This window comes from Hypanus sabinus, chromosome 26, assembly GCF_030144855.1.
Source record: "Hypanus sabinus isolate sHypSab1 chromosome 26, sHypSab1.hap1, whole genome shotgun sequence".
In the NCBI taxonomy this organism is placed as follows: domain Eukaryota; kingdom Metazoa; phylum Chordata; class Chondrichthyes; order Myliobatiformes; family Dasyatidae; genus Hypanus; species Hypanus sabinus.
The window spans coordinates 31705568-31725941 of record NC_082731.1 but is presented as its reverse complement, the minus strand read 5'-3'; the positions used below and the strand labels follow the sequence as shown (position 1 = coordinate 31725941).

The following is a 20374-nucleotide window of genomic DNA, read 5'->3' as shown; positions in this document are numbered from 1 at the left end:
GTGTGAGAGAGAGCGAGTGTGTGAGAGAGAGCGAGTGTGTGAGAGAGAGCGAGTGTGTGAGAGAGAGCGAGTGTGTGAGAGAGAGCGAGTGAGTGTGTGAGAGAGAGCGAGTGAGTGTGTGAAGAGAGAGCGAGTGAGTGTGTGAGAGAGAGTGAGTGAGTGTGTGAGAGAGTGAGTGTGTGAGAGAGAATGCGAGTGTGTGCGTGTGAGAGAGTGTCTGTCCTCACCAGCAGGAGTTTCCACAGGAGGCACTGCCTCAACAAGACCCCCCCCCCCCAACACACTATCTGGACCGCAGAAGGTACAGAAGCCTGAAGTCCCACACCACCAGGTTCAGGAACAGCAAATCACTCAGTTCTTGAGTCAACCGGCACAACCCTGATCCCTGTTCAGTGTGAACACTTTGCAGGTGTGAGAACGGAGGGATGCCGGGGGCACAGTTACGTGGTTCCCTAAAAGCATTCAAGGTGGTCCAGGTGCTGGCTTTCACCAGTCAGGGCACTGATAACATGAGTGGGAATGTTGTGTTGCAGTTGTACAAGATGATATGTGAGACTGCAATTAGAGTACCGCGTGCCGTTCCAGTCACCCACCTACAAGGGTGAGATTAAGCCAGACAGGGTGCACCACACGCCCACAGGATGCTATTGGGACTGCAGGTCTCAAGTAATAAGGACTGTTTCCCCTCAAGCAGAGCAGACTGAGGTGACCTGTCAAAGGTTTATAAAAATCATGAGGGGTTTAGATAAAGTGAATGGTCAGACTTTTCCTCAGGGTAGGAAAAAGGCACCGGTTTAAGGTGAGAGGGAGATCTTTAATGAGGTGGAATTTTATTGCCCAGGGGGTGTCCATATAGAGTACGAACTGGTGCGTTAGTAGGGGCAGGATCCTGAGATTGGGAGCCTGAGGGTGACAGAGGAAGCGGGTGGGGAGCGCCCCTACCAATTCCATCAGCTTCAGGCCCTCCAGCAGCTTGCAGTTGCGGTTCTTGAGGCGGTGGGCCTCGTCGATGATGACGCAGCGCCAGGCGATCTCCCTCAGCTCCGGGCAGTCCGACAGGATCATCTCGAAGGTGGTGATCAGCGCGTCGAAGCGGTAGGCTCCCGGGATAAAGTGACCCTGCTCGGGAGGGAAGAGGGCAGAGTTACCAATGTGGGCAGAGGGGCAGGGTTGGGAGGACGGAGAGGGAAGGGGGTATGGGGGTGGGCAGAGAGAATGGGGGAATAGGGCCGCAGTGACACCGCACCATGCCCGGGATACCTTGGGATCCCTGAAGTACATCTCATACTGCTGGATCATCTGCCGGCTGGCCAGGCTGCCGTGGTAAACGATGGCGTTCATGTCGGTCCAGGTGCTGAACTCCCTCTCCCAGTTGGTGATGGTGGAGAGCGGCGCAATGACGAGGAAAGGGCCCTGAATACCGGCAGAGTACACCTCCTCCAGGAAGGTGATGGACTGAATGGTCTTCCCCAAGCCCATCTCGTCAGCCAGGATGCAGTTCTGCCTGTGGTTGTGGGGGGAGAGGAGGGTGAGATTATCAGCATCCGAGTCTCTCCTCCAGCACTACACCCCTCCCTTGCCCCTCTGTCTCTGTGAACCAACACCCCCCTCAAGATCCACCCTGGCTCCATGACCTCTCCCTACCCTACACCATCCTGCCTCTTCACCCCTACCCATCATGATCTCCACCCGCCTCTGTGATCCAGTCTCTCTTACTCCTGCCCTAAACCCTTCCCTCCCCTTTGCCCATTAACATCATGACTCTCTCCCCATCTCTGCCACCCATTCTACCCCCTCTTCCTTCCCTCCTGTCCGTGACCCGCTCTATCCTCTTCACCCCTATCCGCCTCTGGGAACTCCTGCCTTTGAGGGCCCACCAGAAGGAGCGCAGGCAGCGCCCCCACCCACCCACCTGTTGTACCAGTTGAAGAGCAGCCAGTTGACGCCCTCGAGCTGATACTCGCGCAGCTGGTTGTCGTTCTTGTACTCCCGGAACTGGTCCAGCTTCTTCCAGGCCTTGGCCGGCGGGCGCTCCTGCAGGGCGAAGGAGGAGAGGGGAGGGTGAGAGGAGGGAGACTGTCAAGCCCCGCAGGAGGGGAAAAGGGAAGGTGTGGACTGCTCACCACATGGGTCAGCTTGGGCTTCCGGGCCTGGAGCCGCTCAAACTCCTCAATCTTCGCCTCGTCCACGTCCTCCTTCAGCTCCCAGGTGCTGTCCTCGTAAGGCAGGGAGCACCATTTCACCAGGTAATAGACCACTGGCTGAGAAAAAGAGAGAGAGAGACAGGGTGAAACACAGAGGGAGAGAGAGGAGGAGAAAGGGGGAAGTGTACTCTATCCCTCCATTGCAGTCAATTCTTACCTTGACTCAACTCACAATCACACATCACTGATGTACAATGTAAAATTAGTTGTTGCATCGACATCGCCAAGGATCTGCCCTGGGCCTGAGGTATTAATGACGAAAGCTCACCAGTGGCTCTACTTCGTTAGGAGATTAAAGATCTTCGACGAGATCTTCAAAAGGCAGTGAGTGTCTCAAGAAGGGGGTGACATCAATCACCAAGGACCCCCTCCCCCATCTGGGACATGCCCTCTTCTCATTACCACCAGTGGGGCATGAAGACCCACAATCAAATCAGTGTTTTAGGTTGACTTTTCAACCCATATAACCATATAACAATTACAGCACGTAAACAAGCCATCTCAGCCCTTCTAGTCTGTGCCGAACGCTTACTCTCACCTAATCCCACCAACCTGCACTCAGCCCATAACCCTCCATTCCTTTCCTGTCCATATACCTATTTTTTTTTAAATGACAAAATTGAACCTGCCTCTACAACTTCTACTGGAAGCTCGTTCCACACAGCTACCACTCTCTGAGTAAAGAAGTTCCCCCTCATGTTACCCCTAAACTTTTGCCCCTTAACTCTCAACTCATGTCCTCTTTTGAATCTCCCCTACCTCAATGGAAAAAGCCTATCCACGTCAACTCTATCCCCCTCATAATTTTAAATACCTCTATCAAGTCCCCCCTCAACCTTCCACACTCCAAAGAACAAAGATAAAACTGGTTCAACTTTACTCTAACTTCGGTGCTGAAACCCAGGTAACATATTAGTAAATCTTCTCTGTACTCTCTCTAACTTGTTGATATCTTTCCTATAATTCAGTGACCAGAACTGTACACAATACTCCAAATTTGGCCTCACCAATGCCTTGTACAATTTTAACATTACATTCCAACTCCTATACTCAATGCTCTGATTTATAAAGGCCAGTATACCAAAAGCTTTCTTCACCACCCTATCCACCTTCAGGGAACTATGCACCATTATTCCTAGAGCACTCTGTCTACTGCATTCCTCAATGCCCTACCATTTACCATGTATGTCCTATTTTGATTATTCCTACCAAAATATAGCACCTCACACTTATCAGCATTAAACCCTTGCTCATAGATTCAGTTAGACAGCACAGAAGCAAGTCTATCGGCTCAACTGGTGCAAGCTGATGAAGACACCCCATTCAAGCTGGTGCCATCTGTTCTCATTTGGCCCGTATTCCTCTGAAGGGTTCCCAACCTTGTTTACACCATAGACTGATTGGACCCCAGGTTGGGAGCTCCTGTTCTAAACCTTTCCTATCCATGTACTTGAGCAACTGCCTTTTAAATGTCATTAATGTAGACTGCCTCAACTGTTTCCTTCAGCAGCCAGTTCCATATCTGCACTACCTCTGGGTGATAAAGTTGCCCCTCAGTTCCTAGTAAGTCTCTCCCCTCTCACAAACCTGTGCCCTCTCAACCCTGGGGAAATACCTGTGCGCATTTTACACCAACTATGCCCCTCGTGATTTTATTTTACGGTGTAAGGTCACCCTTCGACTGAAATAGGGAGCCCCAAGGAATAAAATCTCAACCTGTCCAACCTCTCTCCATAACTCAAGACTAGTCCTGGCAATCTCAGAAATCTCCTCTGTACTCTTTCCAGCTTTCCTCTAGCATGGCGACCAAAACTGAACACAATACACTGGCTGTGGACTCATCAACGTCTTCTGCAACTACAAAATAACCCGCATGACTGAGGAAGCCAGCAGGCCAAAGACCTTCACCACCCGATCTACCAGTGACACTACTTACTTTCCACAGCCTCCTCTCGTGCCACGATGAGGCTACCCTCAGGGTGGAGGAGCAAATCCTTACATTTTGTCTGGGTAACCTCCAACCTGATGGCATGAACATCGATTTCTCCTACTGTCTGCCTGTCACTTCCACCCAGGTCCCTTCCTCCTATGGTCTTCACTCTTCTCCGGCCCTTTACATTTCCCACCCACCTGGCTTCGCCCATCACCCTCCAGCTAGCCCCTTCCTCACCCCTCCACCTTTTTATTCTGGGATCTTCTCAACTTCCTTCTCAGTCCTGAAGAAGGGTCTCAGCCCAAAACGTCAACTGTTTATTTCTGTAGATGCTGTCTGACCTGCTGAGTTCCTCCAGGAGTGAGAGTGTGAGAGTGTGAGAGAGAGAGATTCTCACACTTTCTCTCACATACATGCCATCCTGCAACTTGGCACCGTCTCCCCAGCAGCCTAGAGCTGGAGTTTCCAACCTGAGGTCCACAAACCCTTTGCTTGGTGGTATTGGTCCATTGCATAACACAAGAGTTGGGAACCCCTGGCCTAGAGGAAGCAGTGAACTGCTTTTGTTTCCAACAGCAGACTCCCTCTCCTCCCCTGCTTCCAGTGACACCCACCCTGCCTCTCCTCACCTCGCCATTGTCCTTGTCCACACTGTGGGACTCCTCTAGCAGTCGATCGACCTCGATGTAGTCAGGGTTGAAGGGGTCTTCATCCTGGACAGAAAGGATGGGAGGAGTTAGAGAAGGTGGAGGGAGAAGTGGTGGGGTGGGGGGGGTGGGTGGAGAGAAGCAGCAAGTGGCCGGCCAGAGGTACCCACCTCGTGGAAAATGTGCCTCATCTGGGCCATCTTGGCCTTGAAGCGCTTGATCTTCTGGTGGATGCGCTTGTCCTTCTCCAGCTGTTGCAAGGTGGCCCACTCGCAGTGCAGGTATGAACTGGAACACAGGAACGCACCTGAGAAAGGTACAGTGTGCGGGAGGGGGAGCACCTTGCTGTGAGAGGGAAGGGAGGAGGGCAGCGGTGTGGACGGAGGGGCAGTGGGGAGGCTTACCGTAGGAGGGGCAGCGCCACAGCACGGGTGGATCGGCACGGAGGGAGCGCTACACCGCAGCGCGTGTACAACTCCTCCTTTGGAACGAGAGAGCAGTTTTCGCTCTGGAGGCGGAGACACCCTGCCCGGAGGCTGCCCCGGCATCAGCAGACCCCTCCCCACGGACACAGAACCCCAGGGTCGATGGGCTCAGCGCCCACGCCCTGTCCCACTGGGCCAGGGCGGCAACTCACTAGTTCTTGTACTTGACGTAGAACTCCTCCACCTCCATGTACTGTCCTTGGTACACCTGCGGGAGGCAGAGGGAATAGAAGTCAGTCACAGTCTCCCAGAGCCTTGCTGGGGAGGAAGAATAGCCCTCAACTTGGCAGTGGAGTCATCAGGGCACCGTCATGATGGTGTTTCCGTAGCAAGCTATTCTCGTTTTTGTGAGGCCGAGTTACTAGCTCGACGCTCAACCCGACTTGGATTCGAACTCGGGAACCTGCGCTCCGGAGTCCAGCACTGATATCATTGTGTCACCAAGCAGGACACCTCGTTGGGGAGCAGGGAGGGAAGGAGGGAGAGCAAGGGAGCACCTCCCCCAAACACCTTCAAGACTCTGCCAACAAACCCAAGTTGGATGAACGTTCATCACTCCGCATCTGAAGACTGCCAGCTGAGGTACACACAGAACTGATGGTGGTGCTGTTTGGGGTGGTGGGGCATGGATTCATGCTCACCCCTCCGGAGATTAGCTTCTAGATTCGGCTGCAATGAAGAAATGGCTGCTTATGTTTCCGGGGAAGGGGGCAACTAAAGAGTTGAACAAGCAGTTTGTTCTGTGTTTATATTACCCCTCCCTCATGTCTACAAACATTCCCTACTGAGTGGTTGGGTTAATCCATGTACTCCACATCCACGACAATACCTCTAACCACATCCACAAGACCACGTGCCGGGGACTCCCTGCTCCCTACTCCTTCTGTCTTCTCAAGAGGTTCCGGAGTAGCTCCCACCTACTGAAATGGGAATTGCCCTACTATTGTCAGCAGATGATTCAGTTTTAGGGCACAAGCTGGGAAAATTGCCCGCAGTTGTCTGCAGGGGCACAAGCCGGGGGGATTTGCCCTGTAACTGTTGGCACAACTCTGCGGCTTCTCTGCTGGAAGGGGCAGTGAAAGATTTAGGAGCAGCAGGGTAACGAGGTGGAGATATGTCTCTAGCAAAGGAGGTGTCGGGTGCTCCTTCCCTCTGCTAGGTCACCCTTGAGTGAGGTGTAGCACCTGCTTAGCCTCCCTGATCAGGGTCACTTGAAACCATGGGGGCAGGTAGTGGATGGTCACATGAGCGGCTGGTGCATATCACAAGCCCTGGTTATGTGACCACTGACTACAGGCAAAGTATTGATAATGATTGGAGGGGGTCACCTATCTTGTAAAGATACTGCCCAGAAGGCAAAGGGAAGCTACTTCTGTAAAAATATTTGCCAGGAACAATCATGGTCATGGAAAGGCCACAATGGCTCACGTCATATGCCACAGCTCATAACAAATGAACAAATCAGTAAAAAGCACGACAGGAAAAGACACAAGATGAAGGTTGTCTAACCGGGTCTCTCCTTGTGACCGCATGGTGCCCTGTTCCTACACCCTAGCCCTGTGTCAAACTCGGCAATGAGGAGCACCTACCTCCTTCTTCGCCACCCTGAACGAGAGGATCTTATCCACGATAGCAGCATCTTCTTCACTGGGGTTTTCCTGAGAGAGGGACAAGATGGCAGTTACATGCAAAATCAGTGGCACAGAGCAATCTCACTCCCCCACCCACAGGAGGGTCCGTCAAGGGTTGGGTCACAGAATCGTACAGCACAGGTACAGGCCCTTTGGTCCTCATCCTTGCTGGCACTGATGCCAAAGTCGTTCCCATTTGACCCAATTAGGCCCATATGAGTAGAACATCAGTACGAGACAGGTCATTCAGCCCCACGATGTTGTGCTGATCTTGATGCTGATTAACACATCCTCCTCCTGTGCATCATCCACATCCCTCCATATGCCCATATCTACACCACGTCCAAAGCATTCCTGAAATGGGATACCAGAAATGCATACAATGCTTCTGGCATCTCTACAATGTTTCCAAATTTGAGGTCTACAGAGCCCTTGGTTAATGGTAGGGGTACATGGCATAGAAAGGGTTGGGAACCCTTGCTCTGATCCTTTCCTACTTGGGTAGGAAGGATGATGGAGTGAGACAAAAAGGATGGTGGAGGCAGCTGGGGGTGAGCGAGGACGACGGTGGAGACCGGAGGGAGGTCAACAGGAGCCATAAGAGCAGGATTTTGACAAGCAAGCAGAGGTGAGAATGGGAACCATTCGGGAAGAGTGAAGGGCAGATGGAACGGGAAAGTAGGTGATGGGGGACTGCATAAATCATATTGTAAAGTCTGACAGTGCATGAGCAGGCCCTTCTGCCCAACAACACTGTGCTAACCCGAGTCCCCATCTACATCAGTCCCATTTCCCAGCATTCCGGGCAAACACTTCTCGGCCTTGGGCATGTAAGTGCTAACCTCACCAGATGTTTACTAAAAATTGTGACAATCTGCACCTCCTCCACTCCCTGGCGCACGTTCCAGACACACGATCAATCACTACCTCTGCCAGCCACACGCCCAGAACCTCCGCCTCCAACTCCCTCGGGAATGTTTACCAGACACCACTGTGTGGGAAAATACTTGCCCTTCACTATTTAACATTTTCCACTCTGGGAGAAAAGGACTGGCAGTGTACTTCATAACAGAGTCAGAGCTGACTTCAGGGCGTTGAGTGATACTCTTGTCCATATTGATAGTGCTGAGAGTCAACAGGGTTGAGAACTTCAAGTTCCAAGGAGTAAACATCAGTTCTAGTCCAACTACATTGAAATCATGGACAGGGAAGTTTACTGACACCACTACTTCCTCAAAATGCCAAAGAAATAAGGCACGTCCCTGTCGACGTGAAGAAAGCTAATGGCATGTTGGCCTTCACAACAAGGGGAGTTGAGTATAGGAACAAAGAGGTCTTTCTGCAGTTGTACAGGGCCCTGGTGAGACCACACCTGGAGTACTGTGTTCAGTTTTGGTCTCCAGATTTGAGGAAGGACATTCTTGCTATTGAGGGAGTGGAGCGTAGGTTCACGAGGTTGATTCCCGGGATGGCGGGACTGTCATATATTGAAAGATTGGAGTAACTGGGCTTGTATACACTGGAATGTAGAAGGATGAGAGGGGGTCTGATTGAAACATATAAGATTATTAAGGGATTGGACACGCTAGAGGCAGGAAACATGTTCCCGATGTTGGGGGAGTGCAGAACCAGAGGCTACAGTTTAAGAATAAGGGGTAGGCCATTTAGAACGGAGTTGAGGAAAAACTTTTTCACCCAGAGAGTTGTGGATCTGTGGAATGCTCTGTCCCAGAAGGCAGTGGAGGCCAATTCTCTGGATGCTTTCAAGAAAGAGTTAGATAGAGCTCTTAAAGGTGGTGGAATCAAGGGATATGGGGAGAAGGCAGGAACAGGGTACTGATTGTGGATGATCAGCCATGATCACAGTGAATGGTGGAGCTGGCTTGAAGGGCCGGATGGCCTGCTCCTGCACCCATTATCTAGTGACCCTCACCAATTTTTAGCGTCGCTATCTGGATTGTTACAGCAACCATCCTCCCCATGACCGCAGGACACTGCAGAGTGCAGACGAAGCTGAACGCATCACAGAAACCAGCCTCCCCTCCACGGACACTTCCCGTTGCCTCGGTGAAGCAGTCAGCAGAGTCAAAGACCCCACCCACCCTGGACATTCCCTCTTCTCCCCTCTGCCATCAGGCAGGAGATACAAAAACCTGTAAGCAGTTACCACCAAGTTCAAGGACAACACTGTCATCACTGATATCAGGCCTCTTACACAATGAGATGGGCTCCTAACATCGCCGTCATTAGAATATTGCTCTATGGCTTTCCTGCACTTTCTCCACAGCAATTTATTCTGCATCATTTTTGCCTTACCTTGTACTACCTCAATACACTGTGTAATGATTTGATCTGTATGAACGGTTCGCAAGACAAGCGTTTCACTGTATCTCAGTACATGTGACAATAATAAACCAAGTCCTCTCAAAATTTTATAAACCTCTAACAGGTCTTTGTTACATTTTGTAACTTCAAAACATTAAACTAATTCAAAGGACATGGGAGTCCAAAATACAGGTCTAACTTTGAGTTTACTTTAAACACGTCTCATGGTAGCATGATGATATATGCAATTCACATATTTTTAAGTATAACCTGCAATTAAGCATACTTGTTAGTTCAAATAAACTATACACACACAGGATTACTCAAATATTATTGAAATATTAAATACACAATAGTCTCCACTGCTCCAGAGAAAACAAACTAAGTTTGTCCAACCTCATCTTTGAGCTAAAACTCCCCAATTCTTTGCAAACATTGTAACTGTACCTGCCTCCGCCACCACCCCTGGTAGCTCACTCCAGATAAGCATTACCTTCTGTGCAATTCACCAACCATTCACATTTTCCCTCTCACCTTAAACCTGTGCATTCCAGTGCTTCACTCCCCTGGTCTGGGAGAAAGACCCTCTACCCCATAATTTTATCAGCCTATGTTCCAGTTAGAATAAATTCAGCCTGTCTGGTCTCTCCCGATATCTATGATCCTCAACACCAGGCAGCAGAGTCACACAGCATGGAAATAGGCCTTTCAGCTAACAGGTCCAAGCAAACTGTGATTCCTATCTAAGCCAATTCCATTTGCCCCTCAAAGTGCAGCTCCACAGGTACGTGAATTGGAAAGATTTATTGGAAGAGACTGAGGGTGTTGCCTCAGCCACATCTTCTGGCAACCCTTGCCTTCAGGTGAAAAGTTGCCCCTCAGGTCCCCAAACCTCTTCCCTCTCACCATAAACCTGTGTCCTCCAGTTTTAAACTCTTCTGCAATGACTTCCTAGAGGACCACAACCTTGTCGTAGGGTTTGGAGACTTGAGTGCCTCAGTGACCTGGAGAGCGACGTTGGCTGGAGTCAGGGCTTCATGCTTTGGCTCTTGGTGGGGTCACCCATGCCAAACAGGTCAAAGGGCAGAGGCCAGACTAAGAGTGGTAGAGTGGTCCTCCAGGTTCGGGGGTTCAGCTCAGGGCTAATGACCCTGACTGGTAAAACAGAAGTGATGTGGAAACAGCGAGGAAGAATCCTTCTCCATCTGAGTGCGACTGTATTCCCGAGTCTCTACCCGGGACTTGCATGACAGAGGAAAGGAAGCATCAGACACATGAAGGAATCCCTGACCACCACCAGAGATGGAGAACCTTCATTGCTGCCCGAAACACCAGCAGCGTAACAGGCAGTAAGCCAGAACTATTGACCCAGACTCTGGTCCTCCAGATTTTACAAACTTCTCTCAGGTCAGCTCCTCAACCTCCTTACACCTGTCCAGTCTCTCCCTGTAACAGAGCCCTCCAGTCCCAGCAACATTCTTGTGAACATTGCCTGCACCCTCTCTAGCTTATTCACAGAACAGCCCAACACAGGAATCCATGGTTTGTCAAACACAATGCCAAATTAACTTAAATCCCTTCAGCCTGCACATGGTCTGTATCACCCCATTCCCTGTACGTCCATGTGCAGGTCCAGCACTCTGTTGTTCCTGCCTCCGGCACCATCCCAGACTCCCACCACACTGAACATAGAATCGTACAACATGGCAAACAACCATCCGCTCACAATGTTTTGCCAACTTTTTAACCTACTCCATGATCAATCTATCCCTTCCCTCACACAAAGCCCTCCATTTGTCTTTCATTCATGTGTTTATCCAAGAGTCTCTAAAATGACCTCTGGCAGGGTGTTCCATACACCCACCACAACGTAAAAAGCTTTCCACCAATCACCTTAAAATGATGCCCTCATATCAGCCATTACCACCCTGGGAAAAAGATGCTGGCTGTCAATTCTATCTATGCCTCTCATCTTGTACACCTCTAACAAACAGCTCCCACCTTCCTTTGCTCCAAAGAGAAGAAGCCCCCAGCCCACTCAACCTTCCTTCAGGAATGCTGTATGTTTCTAATCCAGGCAGCATCTTGGTAAATCTCCTCCTTACCCTCTCTAAAGCTTCCACATCTTTCCTGTAATGAGCCGACCAAAACTGAACACGAAACCACTGGTATGGTCCAAGCAGATGTTTAAAGAACTGCAACATTCCCTTGCAGATTGTGAACTCAATACCCTAACTAATGAAGTCCAAGACACTATACACCTTTTTAACCACCCTGTAAGCCTGCGTGGAACTCAGAGGGAATCTATGGATGTTGCTACAAGACTCTTCTGATGCACTGCATAGACTTCTGCCTTAACCCTGTACTTGACCTTCCAAAGTGTTCAACTTCAGCGATCCCACAGCACTGTTCCACAACACTCCGTCGAACTGTGCACAACTCTTCATTGTCCCTCTTCCTCAAACCCCAGCCCTAGTAACACAACTCGAGACCGAGGTGCCTAGCTGCACCGCAGTACCTCGAACTCACCACGAACAGCTGCATGGTTTGCAGGCTGGTATCTACGTCCACCATCGGCGGCATCTTCACCGGGCCCATCACGTCCACCTCCTCGTCCTCATCGTCCGTGATCTTCAGGTCCAGGTCTTCCGTGTACTTCTTCCTCTTCACCTGCCGGTTGGAGCGCCGTTTCTGGAACCCACACACAGAGAAGTGGGAGCGGCTGACCATGGTGGGGTGAGAGGGGTAGGGGGTGTGAATCACATGGGGGAGGCAAAGCCCAGAGAATGCCAGTGCTGGTCCAGAGAACAGAAAAAGGTTAACAGTCCAGAGATGTGCCTGACCTGCTAAGAAGTCAGGCCATTCACAGCAAACTTAAATGGATCCTGGGTTCCAAACTTAAATGGGTTCCAGGGATTCAAAGAGTTTATCTATCAAATAATAGATCCCCAGGAGTGGGATACAGGCTGGGATCTGTTTCAGGGGTTTATATATAGAATAACAGACCCCTGGGAGTGGATTACAGGCTGGGATCTGATCCAGGGGTTCACAGGTTTATTTATAGAATAGATCCCTGAGAGTGGGGTACAGGCTAGGATCTGACCTGGGAGTTTGAGGATTGTATAGAGCCTGGAGAGAACTGTTCCAGCCCCAAGCCATGTCCCACTCAACAACAGCAAACTCCTAACATGCCCTCGCTCTGCCTACCTGAGTGGCAGACTCCTCGTCGTCCTTGGAGGAATGCGCGGGGGACCTCTCCACATCTGAGTTCTCCTCCGACGATCCGGTTTTTTTCCGCTTCTTGCCGATCACCGGGGTGATGGTGCTGCGGGGGAAAACAGGGTTTGCACGAGCGAGTGCCATCCAGACCAAAACCACTCACCAACATCAAACCGCAACGGTGGGCAGGTGGACAGCTACACCCTGTCACAGAATCATACCGCACAGAAACAGACCCTTCGGCCCCACTCATCTGTCTGCCTTTGGCCCATATCCCTCTAAACTTTTCCGATCTATGCACCAGTCCAACTGATTTTAAAAATTATTTTTAAAATTTAACCACTTTTTGGTAAGTCATTACACTTGGGTACCACCCTCTCTGTGAAAAAGTTTCCCCCTGGGCTCCTATTACATCCCTCCTCCTCACTTCAAGCCTATGCTCTGTACCCTGAGAAAAATCTATGGGCCTTCACCCTATCTGTGCCCCTCGTGATTTTGCACACCTCTATACAGTTACCCCTCAGAGTCCTGGCAACATCCTTAAAAATCTCCTCAGTCACCTTTCCAGCTCAAATCAATACCAGGGCAAATAAATCCCAATGTAGGGCGGTGACCAGCTGTGGACGAGGGATGGGGAGCACCCTCACCTGAGTTTGGACTTGCCCTTGCCCTTGACGGAGGAGGAGGAGCCAGCTTTGGCGGCAGCAGCGGAGGAGGACCTAGACTTCTTCCCGTCGGCGTCCTTGGAGCGGGAGGCCGACTTCTTCTTGCGGCGCTTGTCCTCGCTGTCGGGGCCTGGGGCCTTGCCACTGAGCTCACCGTGGGCCAGCACCCGGGGGATGTTCTGCTCCCCGCGCGCCTTGGCCCGGGCGATGGCTTCCGCCACGATGCGGTTGGCTTTCTCCTGCTTCTTCTGGTGCTCCAGCTTGCGCTGCTGCTCGTTCACTGTCCCGCTCACCTGGGCTGCCACCACCGATACCGTGGGCACGGAGACCTGGGGCTGCACCGGCTGCAAAGGCAGGGTGAGCAGTGTGGGGAGTGAGGGAGAGAGGACTATCTTATTATACCTTTACTTCTGCAATCCCCTTTAAACATCCTCCCTCCCTCCGTCAACCCACACCCCTTTATTTTCAATGCTTCCAAAGGAGAAAGATTCTGACCATCGGCCTCTCACAGACCAACTTCTCCACCAGCCTCCTTTACTATTGTATCTGCCTCTACCACCACCCCAGCAGTTCATTCCAGACACCCACCACTCTGTATTAAAGAAAAAACTTGCCCCGCACATCTCCTTTGAACTCCCCCGCCCCCACCTTAAATGCATGCCCTCTAGTATTAGGCATTTCTACCCTTGAGAATAGGATACTGGGTGTCCACTCCATCTGTGCCACTCATAATCTTACGAAAGTCTATTGCATCTCCCCTCAGCCTCTGCCGCTCCAGAGAAAACAAAACCAAGAGTCCAACCTAACTCTGCCATTGACGCTCCTGAGCCTGACTGCAAAAGGAGACGGGTTGGCTGTAGGGCTAACAAATTCATCCCGCAAAAGACGAGAGCCACAGAAATACTAATGGAAGCTCCAGGGACGACGTTTTTTGGAGCGGAGTGATCTTCAATGGGCTGCATCAAGGGACAGTGTGAAGGACTGGCCCAGAACAGGGGACTCTGGCGGCCTCTGCCCCAGCAGGGTTGAGGAGCTTTAAATTGTCCAATGCCTCTTAACATAGCTCACACCTTCTAGTCCAGGCAGTGGTCTGGTGAACCTCTTCTGCACTTTCTCCAAAGCCTCTACATGCGCAGTTCCCAAACTATAGTCCAGAGACTCCTTAACGGTACTAGTCCACTTGGTATAAGAAAGGTTGGGAACCTCTGCCTATGCCCTTTCTGCAATGGGGCAACCAGAACCAAATACAATGCTCTATATGTGGCCCAACCAGTTTTAAAGCTGCAACATAAATTCCCAATTCTTGAACTCAATTCCTTGATTAATAAAGGCTAGTTTGCTATACACCTTCTCTTCCACTTTATCACCCGTGTAGCCATTTTCAGGGAGCTGTGGACTTGGAAACCTAGACCCCTCTGTACATCAAAACTGTAAAGGATCCAGCCTTAACTATGCACCATCCCCCTACACTTGATCTCCCAAAAGCTCTATCTACCATTTCTCCCCCATATCAGCTACTGATCTACATCCAACTGTATCATTTGGCAATCTTTTACACTCTCCACCAATCTTGTGTCATCAGCAAATTTACTAACCTACCAATCCACATTTTTATCCCAGTTGCTTAACTCTATCACAAAGAGCAGTGATTCCAGTATGCATCCCCGCAGAACACCAGTAAATCATGGACCTCCAGCCAAGATAAGTCCCATCGAGCTCTACCCTCTGCTTCCTGTGAGCAAGCTAATTCCGAATCCAAATGGCCAATTCAGAGGATCCCATGCCTCTGGACAAGCGTCCCATGACGGACCTTACCAAACACTTTACTAATCATCCACAACATCCACAACTCTACCTACATCAACTTTGTCAGCTTCTCAGAGTTAAAGAAAAGTACAGCACAGAAACAGGCCCTTCAGCCCATCTAGTCCATGCCTACTCCCATTGACCTGCATCAGGACCATATCCCTCTCATTCATGTACCTATCCAAATTTCTCGTAAATGTTGAAATCAAGCTCACATGCACGACTTGCCCTAGCAGCTCGTTCTAAACTCTCACCATGAGAAGTTTCACCTCATATTCCCCTTAAAATTTCCACCTTTCACCCTTAACCTACGACCTCTAGCTGTAGTCCCACCCAAATTCTGTGTGGAAAAAGCTGCTTGCAATTACCCAATCTGTACCCCTCATAATTTTATACACCTCTACTAAATTTCCCCTCGGTTGACTACATTCTAGTAAATAAAGCTCTAACTGCTTCAATCTTTCCTTATAACTCAGGTCCTCCAATCCTGGCAACATTCTCTGCACACTTTCAACTTCATTTACATCTTTCCTGTAAGTAGGTGACCAAAACTGCACACATTACTCCAAATTAGGCTTCTCAAACAACTTCAACATCCCATCTCCTGTACTCAGTACATTGAGTGCCAAAATCTTTCTTTGTGACCTACCTGTGACACCACTTTCAACCGTTATGGACCTGTATTCCCAGATCCCTTTGTTCTACTGCACTCTTCAGTGCCCTGCCGTTCCCTGTGCCATTCCCTGGTCGGTTCTACCAAAATGTAACACCTCACTCTATACCACGCCCCCCCCCCCCCCCCAATCTTGGTGTCATCCACAAATTTGTTTAACTACATTATTATCCAGATCGTTGATATAGATGATAAACAACGATGGACCCAGCTCCAATCCCTGAGGCACACAACTATTCACAGGCCTCCAGTCTGAGAGGCAACCATCCACTACCACTTCTCCCACAAAGACCATCTAATCCAATTTACAACCTCATCTTGAATGTTGAGCAACTGAACCTTCTTGATGAATCTCAACAACTGCCTCGCTAAAGTCCACGTAGACAACATATGCTGCCTTGCCTTCATCAACTTTCCTGGGAATTTCCTCTAAAAAAAAAATTGGTTAGACATGGCATGAAGCCATGCTGACTATCTCTAATCAGTCCATGTCCATCCAAATACTTGAATATCCAGTCTTTTAGAATAACTTCCAATAATCATTCCACAACTGATGTCAGGCTTACAAGCCTGTAATTTCTTGGTTTATTTTAGAGCCTTTCCTAAATAGTGAAACAACTTTGGCTATTCTCCAATCCTCTGAGACCTTACCGTTTGCTTAGGATGATATGCACATCTCTGCTATAGCCTCAGCAGTTTCTGCACTCATCTCCCGTAGTGTCCAAAGGAACACTTTGTCAGGCCCTGGGAACCGATTCACCATAATTTGCCTCAAGACAGCAAACACCTCCTCCTCTGTAATCTGTATATGGTGCATTAACTCAATGCTGCTTTGCCTCACTTCTATAAACTCTGTGTCCATCTCCTGAGTTAATACAGACATAAAAAATTCATTCAAGATCACCCCCATTTCTGCTTTTGGCTCCACACTTGGATTACCGTTGTGATCCTCCAGAAAATCAATTCTGTCCCTTGCTCTGAACTTATCTGTAGAATCCCTTAGGAATCTCCTTCCCTTTAGAAGGTTATCCTCATGCCTTCTTTTCGCCCTCCTGATTGTGTTCTCTTGCATTTCTTACTCCATAAGCACCTCATTTGTTCCTACCTGCTAGGCTCCTCTTTTTTTCTTAACCAGGGTCTCAATTTCGCATGATCTGATTATTCTTGAGAAACTCAATCAAGTTAGTAAGACAACACCTGCCCCACAGAAAGCCTGGCTGACTGTCCCTGGTTTCCTAAATGCTCATCAATCCTATCCCTAACGATCCCTAATAGCTCCCCTACTATTGACCGTGACCCCACCGGTCTATAGTTTCCAGGACTATCGCTATTTCTCTTCTTGAATAGAACAACTTTCCCCTGGCCCTCCGGGAAATCACCGATGACTAAAGATGACAACCATCTCCATTAAGGCCCCAGCAATCTCCTCTCTCACCTCTCAACAACATGGGGTGTATTCCAGCTGCCCTGGAGACCTCATCTACCTGAAAGATCCCCCCACCACCAGCGTGAGGGACCAGCCACCCTGATGGGAGCACTCCAGCCAACAGCAACACTGCCCGATGCGGAGGATCCAACGCACAGGTTCCCAAGAGGGCACCTCTCACCGACAAGGACATCCTCAAGAGGCAGTCCCTCAAGAAGGCAGCACCCATCATTTGTGGATTTCAATCGATGCATTAATGTAGGAGAAACGTACATCCTGAAATTCTTTTTCTTCCCAGACATCCCATACGATCCGGGGCTTAGGCTCTCCTTGTTTCACATACTCAGTGTTTTACAAACAGCTTCTTCCTCCCCACTATCAGATTTCTGAACATTGTCTCACAATTCCTCTTTAGCGGCACTATTTACTGTAACTTAGTAATTTTTAATATCTTGCACGGCTGTTGCCACAGAAGAACACACAACGTCGGTTACCTGCTGGAGGGAGACCTGCAGCGGGACGGTCAGCCTTGGAGCCTGTGCCTGCTGCCGAACTCCCTGGGGCTGCTGTGGGGCAGCAGTGGTAGCCACAGTCACCGGCTGCTGCAGGAACATCTGGCAGGGCTGCAGCTTCTGCTGCGGGTTCTGCAGCTGCAGCTGGATGGTCACCACCTTGCCGGCTTGGCCCTTGGCCGCCTGGCCCTGCGCCAGGGCCGTCAGCTGCTGCCCCTGGATCAGGATCTTGCCGGGGAGGGTCCGCATCATCAAGTGGCGCTGGCCGGGCTGGGAGGATCCGGGCGGCTGCTGCAGGACTAACGTGATCCGCTTCGGGTCACCCTGGGAAATGAAAAGTTGATGACGGGAGTGAGTGTTCAACACTCGGCATACAGTCCAGCACAGCTTCACTCTGGGCCTCACCCAGGAGTATGTGACAGGAGCTTCACTCTGTGTGTCTGACTGTAATGTGTGATGGGGCAGAATGACAGAGCTTCACCTTGTGTTTGACCCCGGGAATGTGTGATGGGACAGTGTGGAGGGAGTCTCACTCTGTGTCTAACCCCGGGAGTGTGTGATGGGACGGTGTGGAGGGAGTTTCACTCTGTGTCAGACCCCGGGAGTGTGTGATGGGACGGTGCGGAGGGAGTTTCACTCTGTGTCAGACCCCGGGAGTGTGTGATGGGACGGTGCGGAGGGAGTTTCACTCTGTGTCAGACCCCGGGAGTGTGTGATGGGACAGTGTGGAGGGAGTTTCACTCTGTGTGTCTGACTGTAATGTGTGATGGGGCAGAATGACAGAGTTTCACTTTGTGTCTGACCCCGGGAGTGTGTGTTGGGATGGCATGGAGGGAGATTCACTCTGTGTCTGACCCTAGGAGTGTGTGATGGGACGGTGTGGAGGGAGATTCACTGTGTGTCTGGCCCCGGGAGTATGTGATGGGACGGTGTGGAGGGAGATTCACTGTGTGTCTGATCCCGGGAGTGTGTGATGGGACGGTGCGGAGGGAGTTTCACTCTGTGTCAGACCCCGGGAGTGTGTGATGGGACGGTGCGGAGGGAGTTTCACTCTGTGTCAGACCCCGGGAGTGTGTGATGGGACAGTGTGGAGGGAGTTTCACTCTGTGTGTCTGACTGTAATGTGTGATGGGGCAGAATGACAGAGTTTCACTTTGTGTCTGACCCCGGGAGTGTGTGATGGGATGGTATGGAGGGAGATTCACTCTGTGTCTGACCCTAGGAGTGTGTGATGGGACGGTGTGGAGGGAGATTCACTGTGTGTCTGACCCCAGGAGTGTGTGATGGGACGGTGTGGAGGGAGATTCACTGTGTGTCTGGCCCCGGGAGTGTGTGATGGGACGGTGTGGAGGGAGATTCACTCTGTGTCTGACCCCGGGAGTGTGTGATGGGACGGTGTGGAGGGAGATTCACTGTGTGTCTGACCCCGGGAGTGTGTGTTGGGATGGTGTGGAGGGAGCTTCACTCTGTGTCTGACCCCGGGAGTGTGTGATGGGACGGTGTGGAGGGAGTTTCACTCTGTGTCTGACCCAGGAGTATGTGACAGGAGTTTCACTCTGTGTCTGACCCTGGGAGTGTGTGGCGGGTGGAGGATCTGCCAGTAGTAGGTGAGAGAGCGGTGCGGAGTCTGCATGCCCCGGTCCTTACCTGTGAGGCCGGTGAGGGTGCAATGGTGACGTTGGGCTTGACAGTCGAGAGGGTGGCCGTGCTCTGCTGTGCTGCCACGGGCTGTAGGACCACCTGCCCTAGGGGGGCTCCATTGGACTGGCTCTCCTGAGGCTGCCCAAGAACATAGGGCACGGTCTGCGTGCTGGCCAGCACGGCCCCCTGTGGGACCACCACCCCTCCATTGGGGGTAGGCTGCCCAGGAAGGGTGTAACGGATGTTGTACTGAACGGCTGGCGAGGAGGAAGTGGTGGATGAGGCAATGGTGGTGGTGGAGGAGGAGGCGGGCTGCTGCTCCTGGCCCACGGATTGGACTGGTGCCCCCTCCTTCACCTCGGTGGGCCCAGAGGCAGAGGGTGAGGAGGTGGCAGCAGGGATCTCCTGCTGAGAATCCTGGACCCCCATGAAGGGGTTGCCCTGACTGATGGCCTCGGGGGGCTGGGGGAAGGGCAGGAGGGCTGGTTGGGCAGGGGCTGGAGAAGGGGAAGGGGTGGGAGAGGGGACAGGGGCAGGAGCTGGGGCAGCCTCGCCAGTGCCACTCTGCTGTAAGGCATAGTCATGGTGGACCAGGTACTCGGGCTCAGGTGCGGGCGGTGCTGATGGGCTCTGTCCGCCAGCGGGGGGTTGGGCCCAGAGGGGCCCGGTGCTGGGGAACGTCGGGAAGGGAGCAGTCTGCGGGGCTGGCTCAGGGGTACCGGTCGGGAAGGGGGGCAGGCCATCGAAACCCTCGCCTAGGTCCAGCTCGTCGGCGATGGAGCCAGCCGTCAGAGATTCCAGCCCCTCAGCAAAGAGGCCGGGGTCATCAAACAAGTCCATGATGTGGTCCGCCATGGCTCAGGGAAGTGTGGGGGGGGGGGGGGGGGAAGGTCCTCCTTCCACCCGGCTGGCAAAGGAGGGCCGCTCTCTGTTTCTGTCTCTCTCTCTCTCTCTCTCCCCCAGATGGAAGGGAGGTCACTCGCACATCCTCTCTGCCCGTTCACTCTTGGCACGAAACGCTGGATCAGTCAACAGGAAGGTGAATAGTCTACAGATGTCTCAGTACTGGGAGAGACTCCTATGGGGCGGGTGGGGAAGGGGGCAGAGGGGAGAAGGGGGGAGGGGAGATGGGGACAGAGGGGGGAAGGGGGAAAGGGGGGCAGAGGGGGTGAAAAAAAGGAAAGGTCAGTATTTCTACCACCTTGGC

At 51.4% G+C, this 20374-nt stretch overlaps 1 protein-coding gene across 1 annotated transcript in view; it reads right to left on the bottom strand.

The window, feature by feature from the left end:
- The window catches only part of LOC132381734 (chromodomain-helicase-DNA-binding protein 8-like), a 56617-nt gene that overhangs the window by 29750 nt on the left and 6493 nt on the right, over window positions 1–20374 (bottom strand). Inside the window, exons 2-14 of the mRNA XM_059951306.1 lie at window positions 19174–20245; window positions 17509–17850; window positions 13092–13453; window positions 12433–12550; window positions 11755–11916; window positions 6859–6927; window positions 5422–5477; window positions 4955–5072; window positions 4767–4850; window positions 2124–2261; window positions 1913–2034; window positions 1261–1504; window positions 943–1119 (exon numbers count right to left, since the gene is read on the bottom strand). Of these exons, the coding sequence (XP_059807289.1) occupies window positions 943–1119; window positions 1261–1504; window positions 1913–2034; window positions 2124–2261; window positions 4767–4850; window positions 4955–5072; window positions 5422–5477; window positions 6859–6927; window positions 11755–11916; window positions 12433–12550; window positions 13092–13453; window positions 17509–17850; window positions 19174–20022 (2841 nt within the window). The 5' untranslated portion in view covers window positions 20023–20245. The remainder of the gene's footprint in view (window positions 1–942; window positions 1120–1260; window positions 1505–1912; window positions 2035–2123; window positions 2262–4766; window positions 4851–4954; window positions 5073–5421; window positions 5478–6858; window positions 6928–11754; window positions 11917–12432; window positions 12551–13091; window positions 13454–17508; window positions 17851–19173; window positions 20246–20374) is intronic.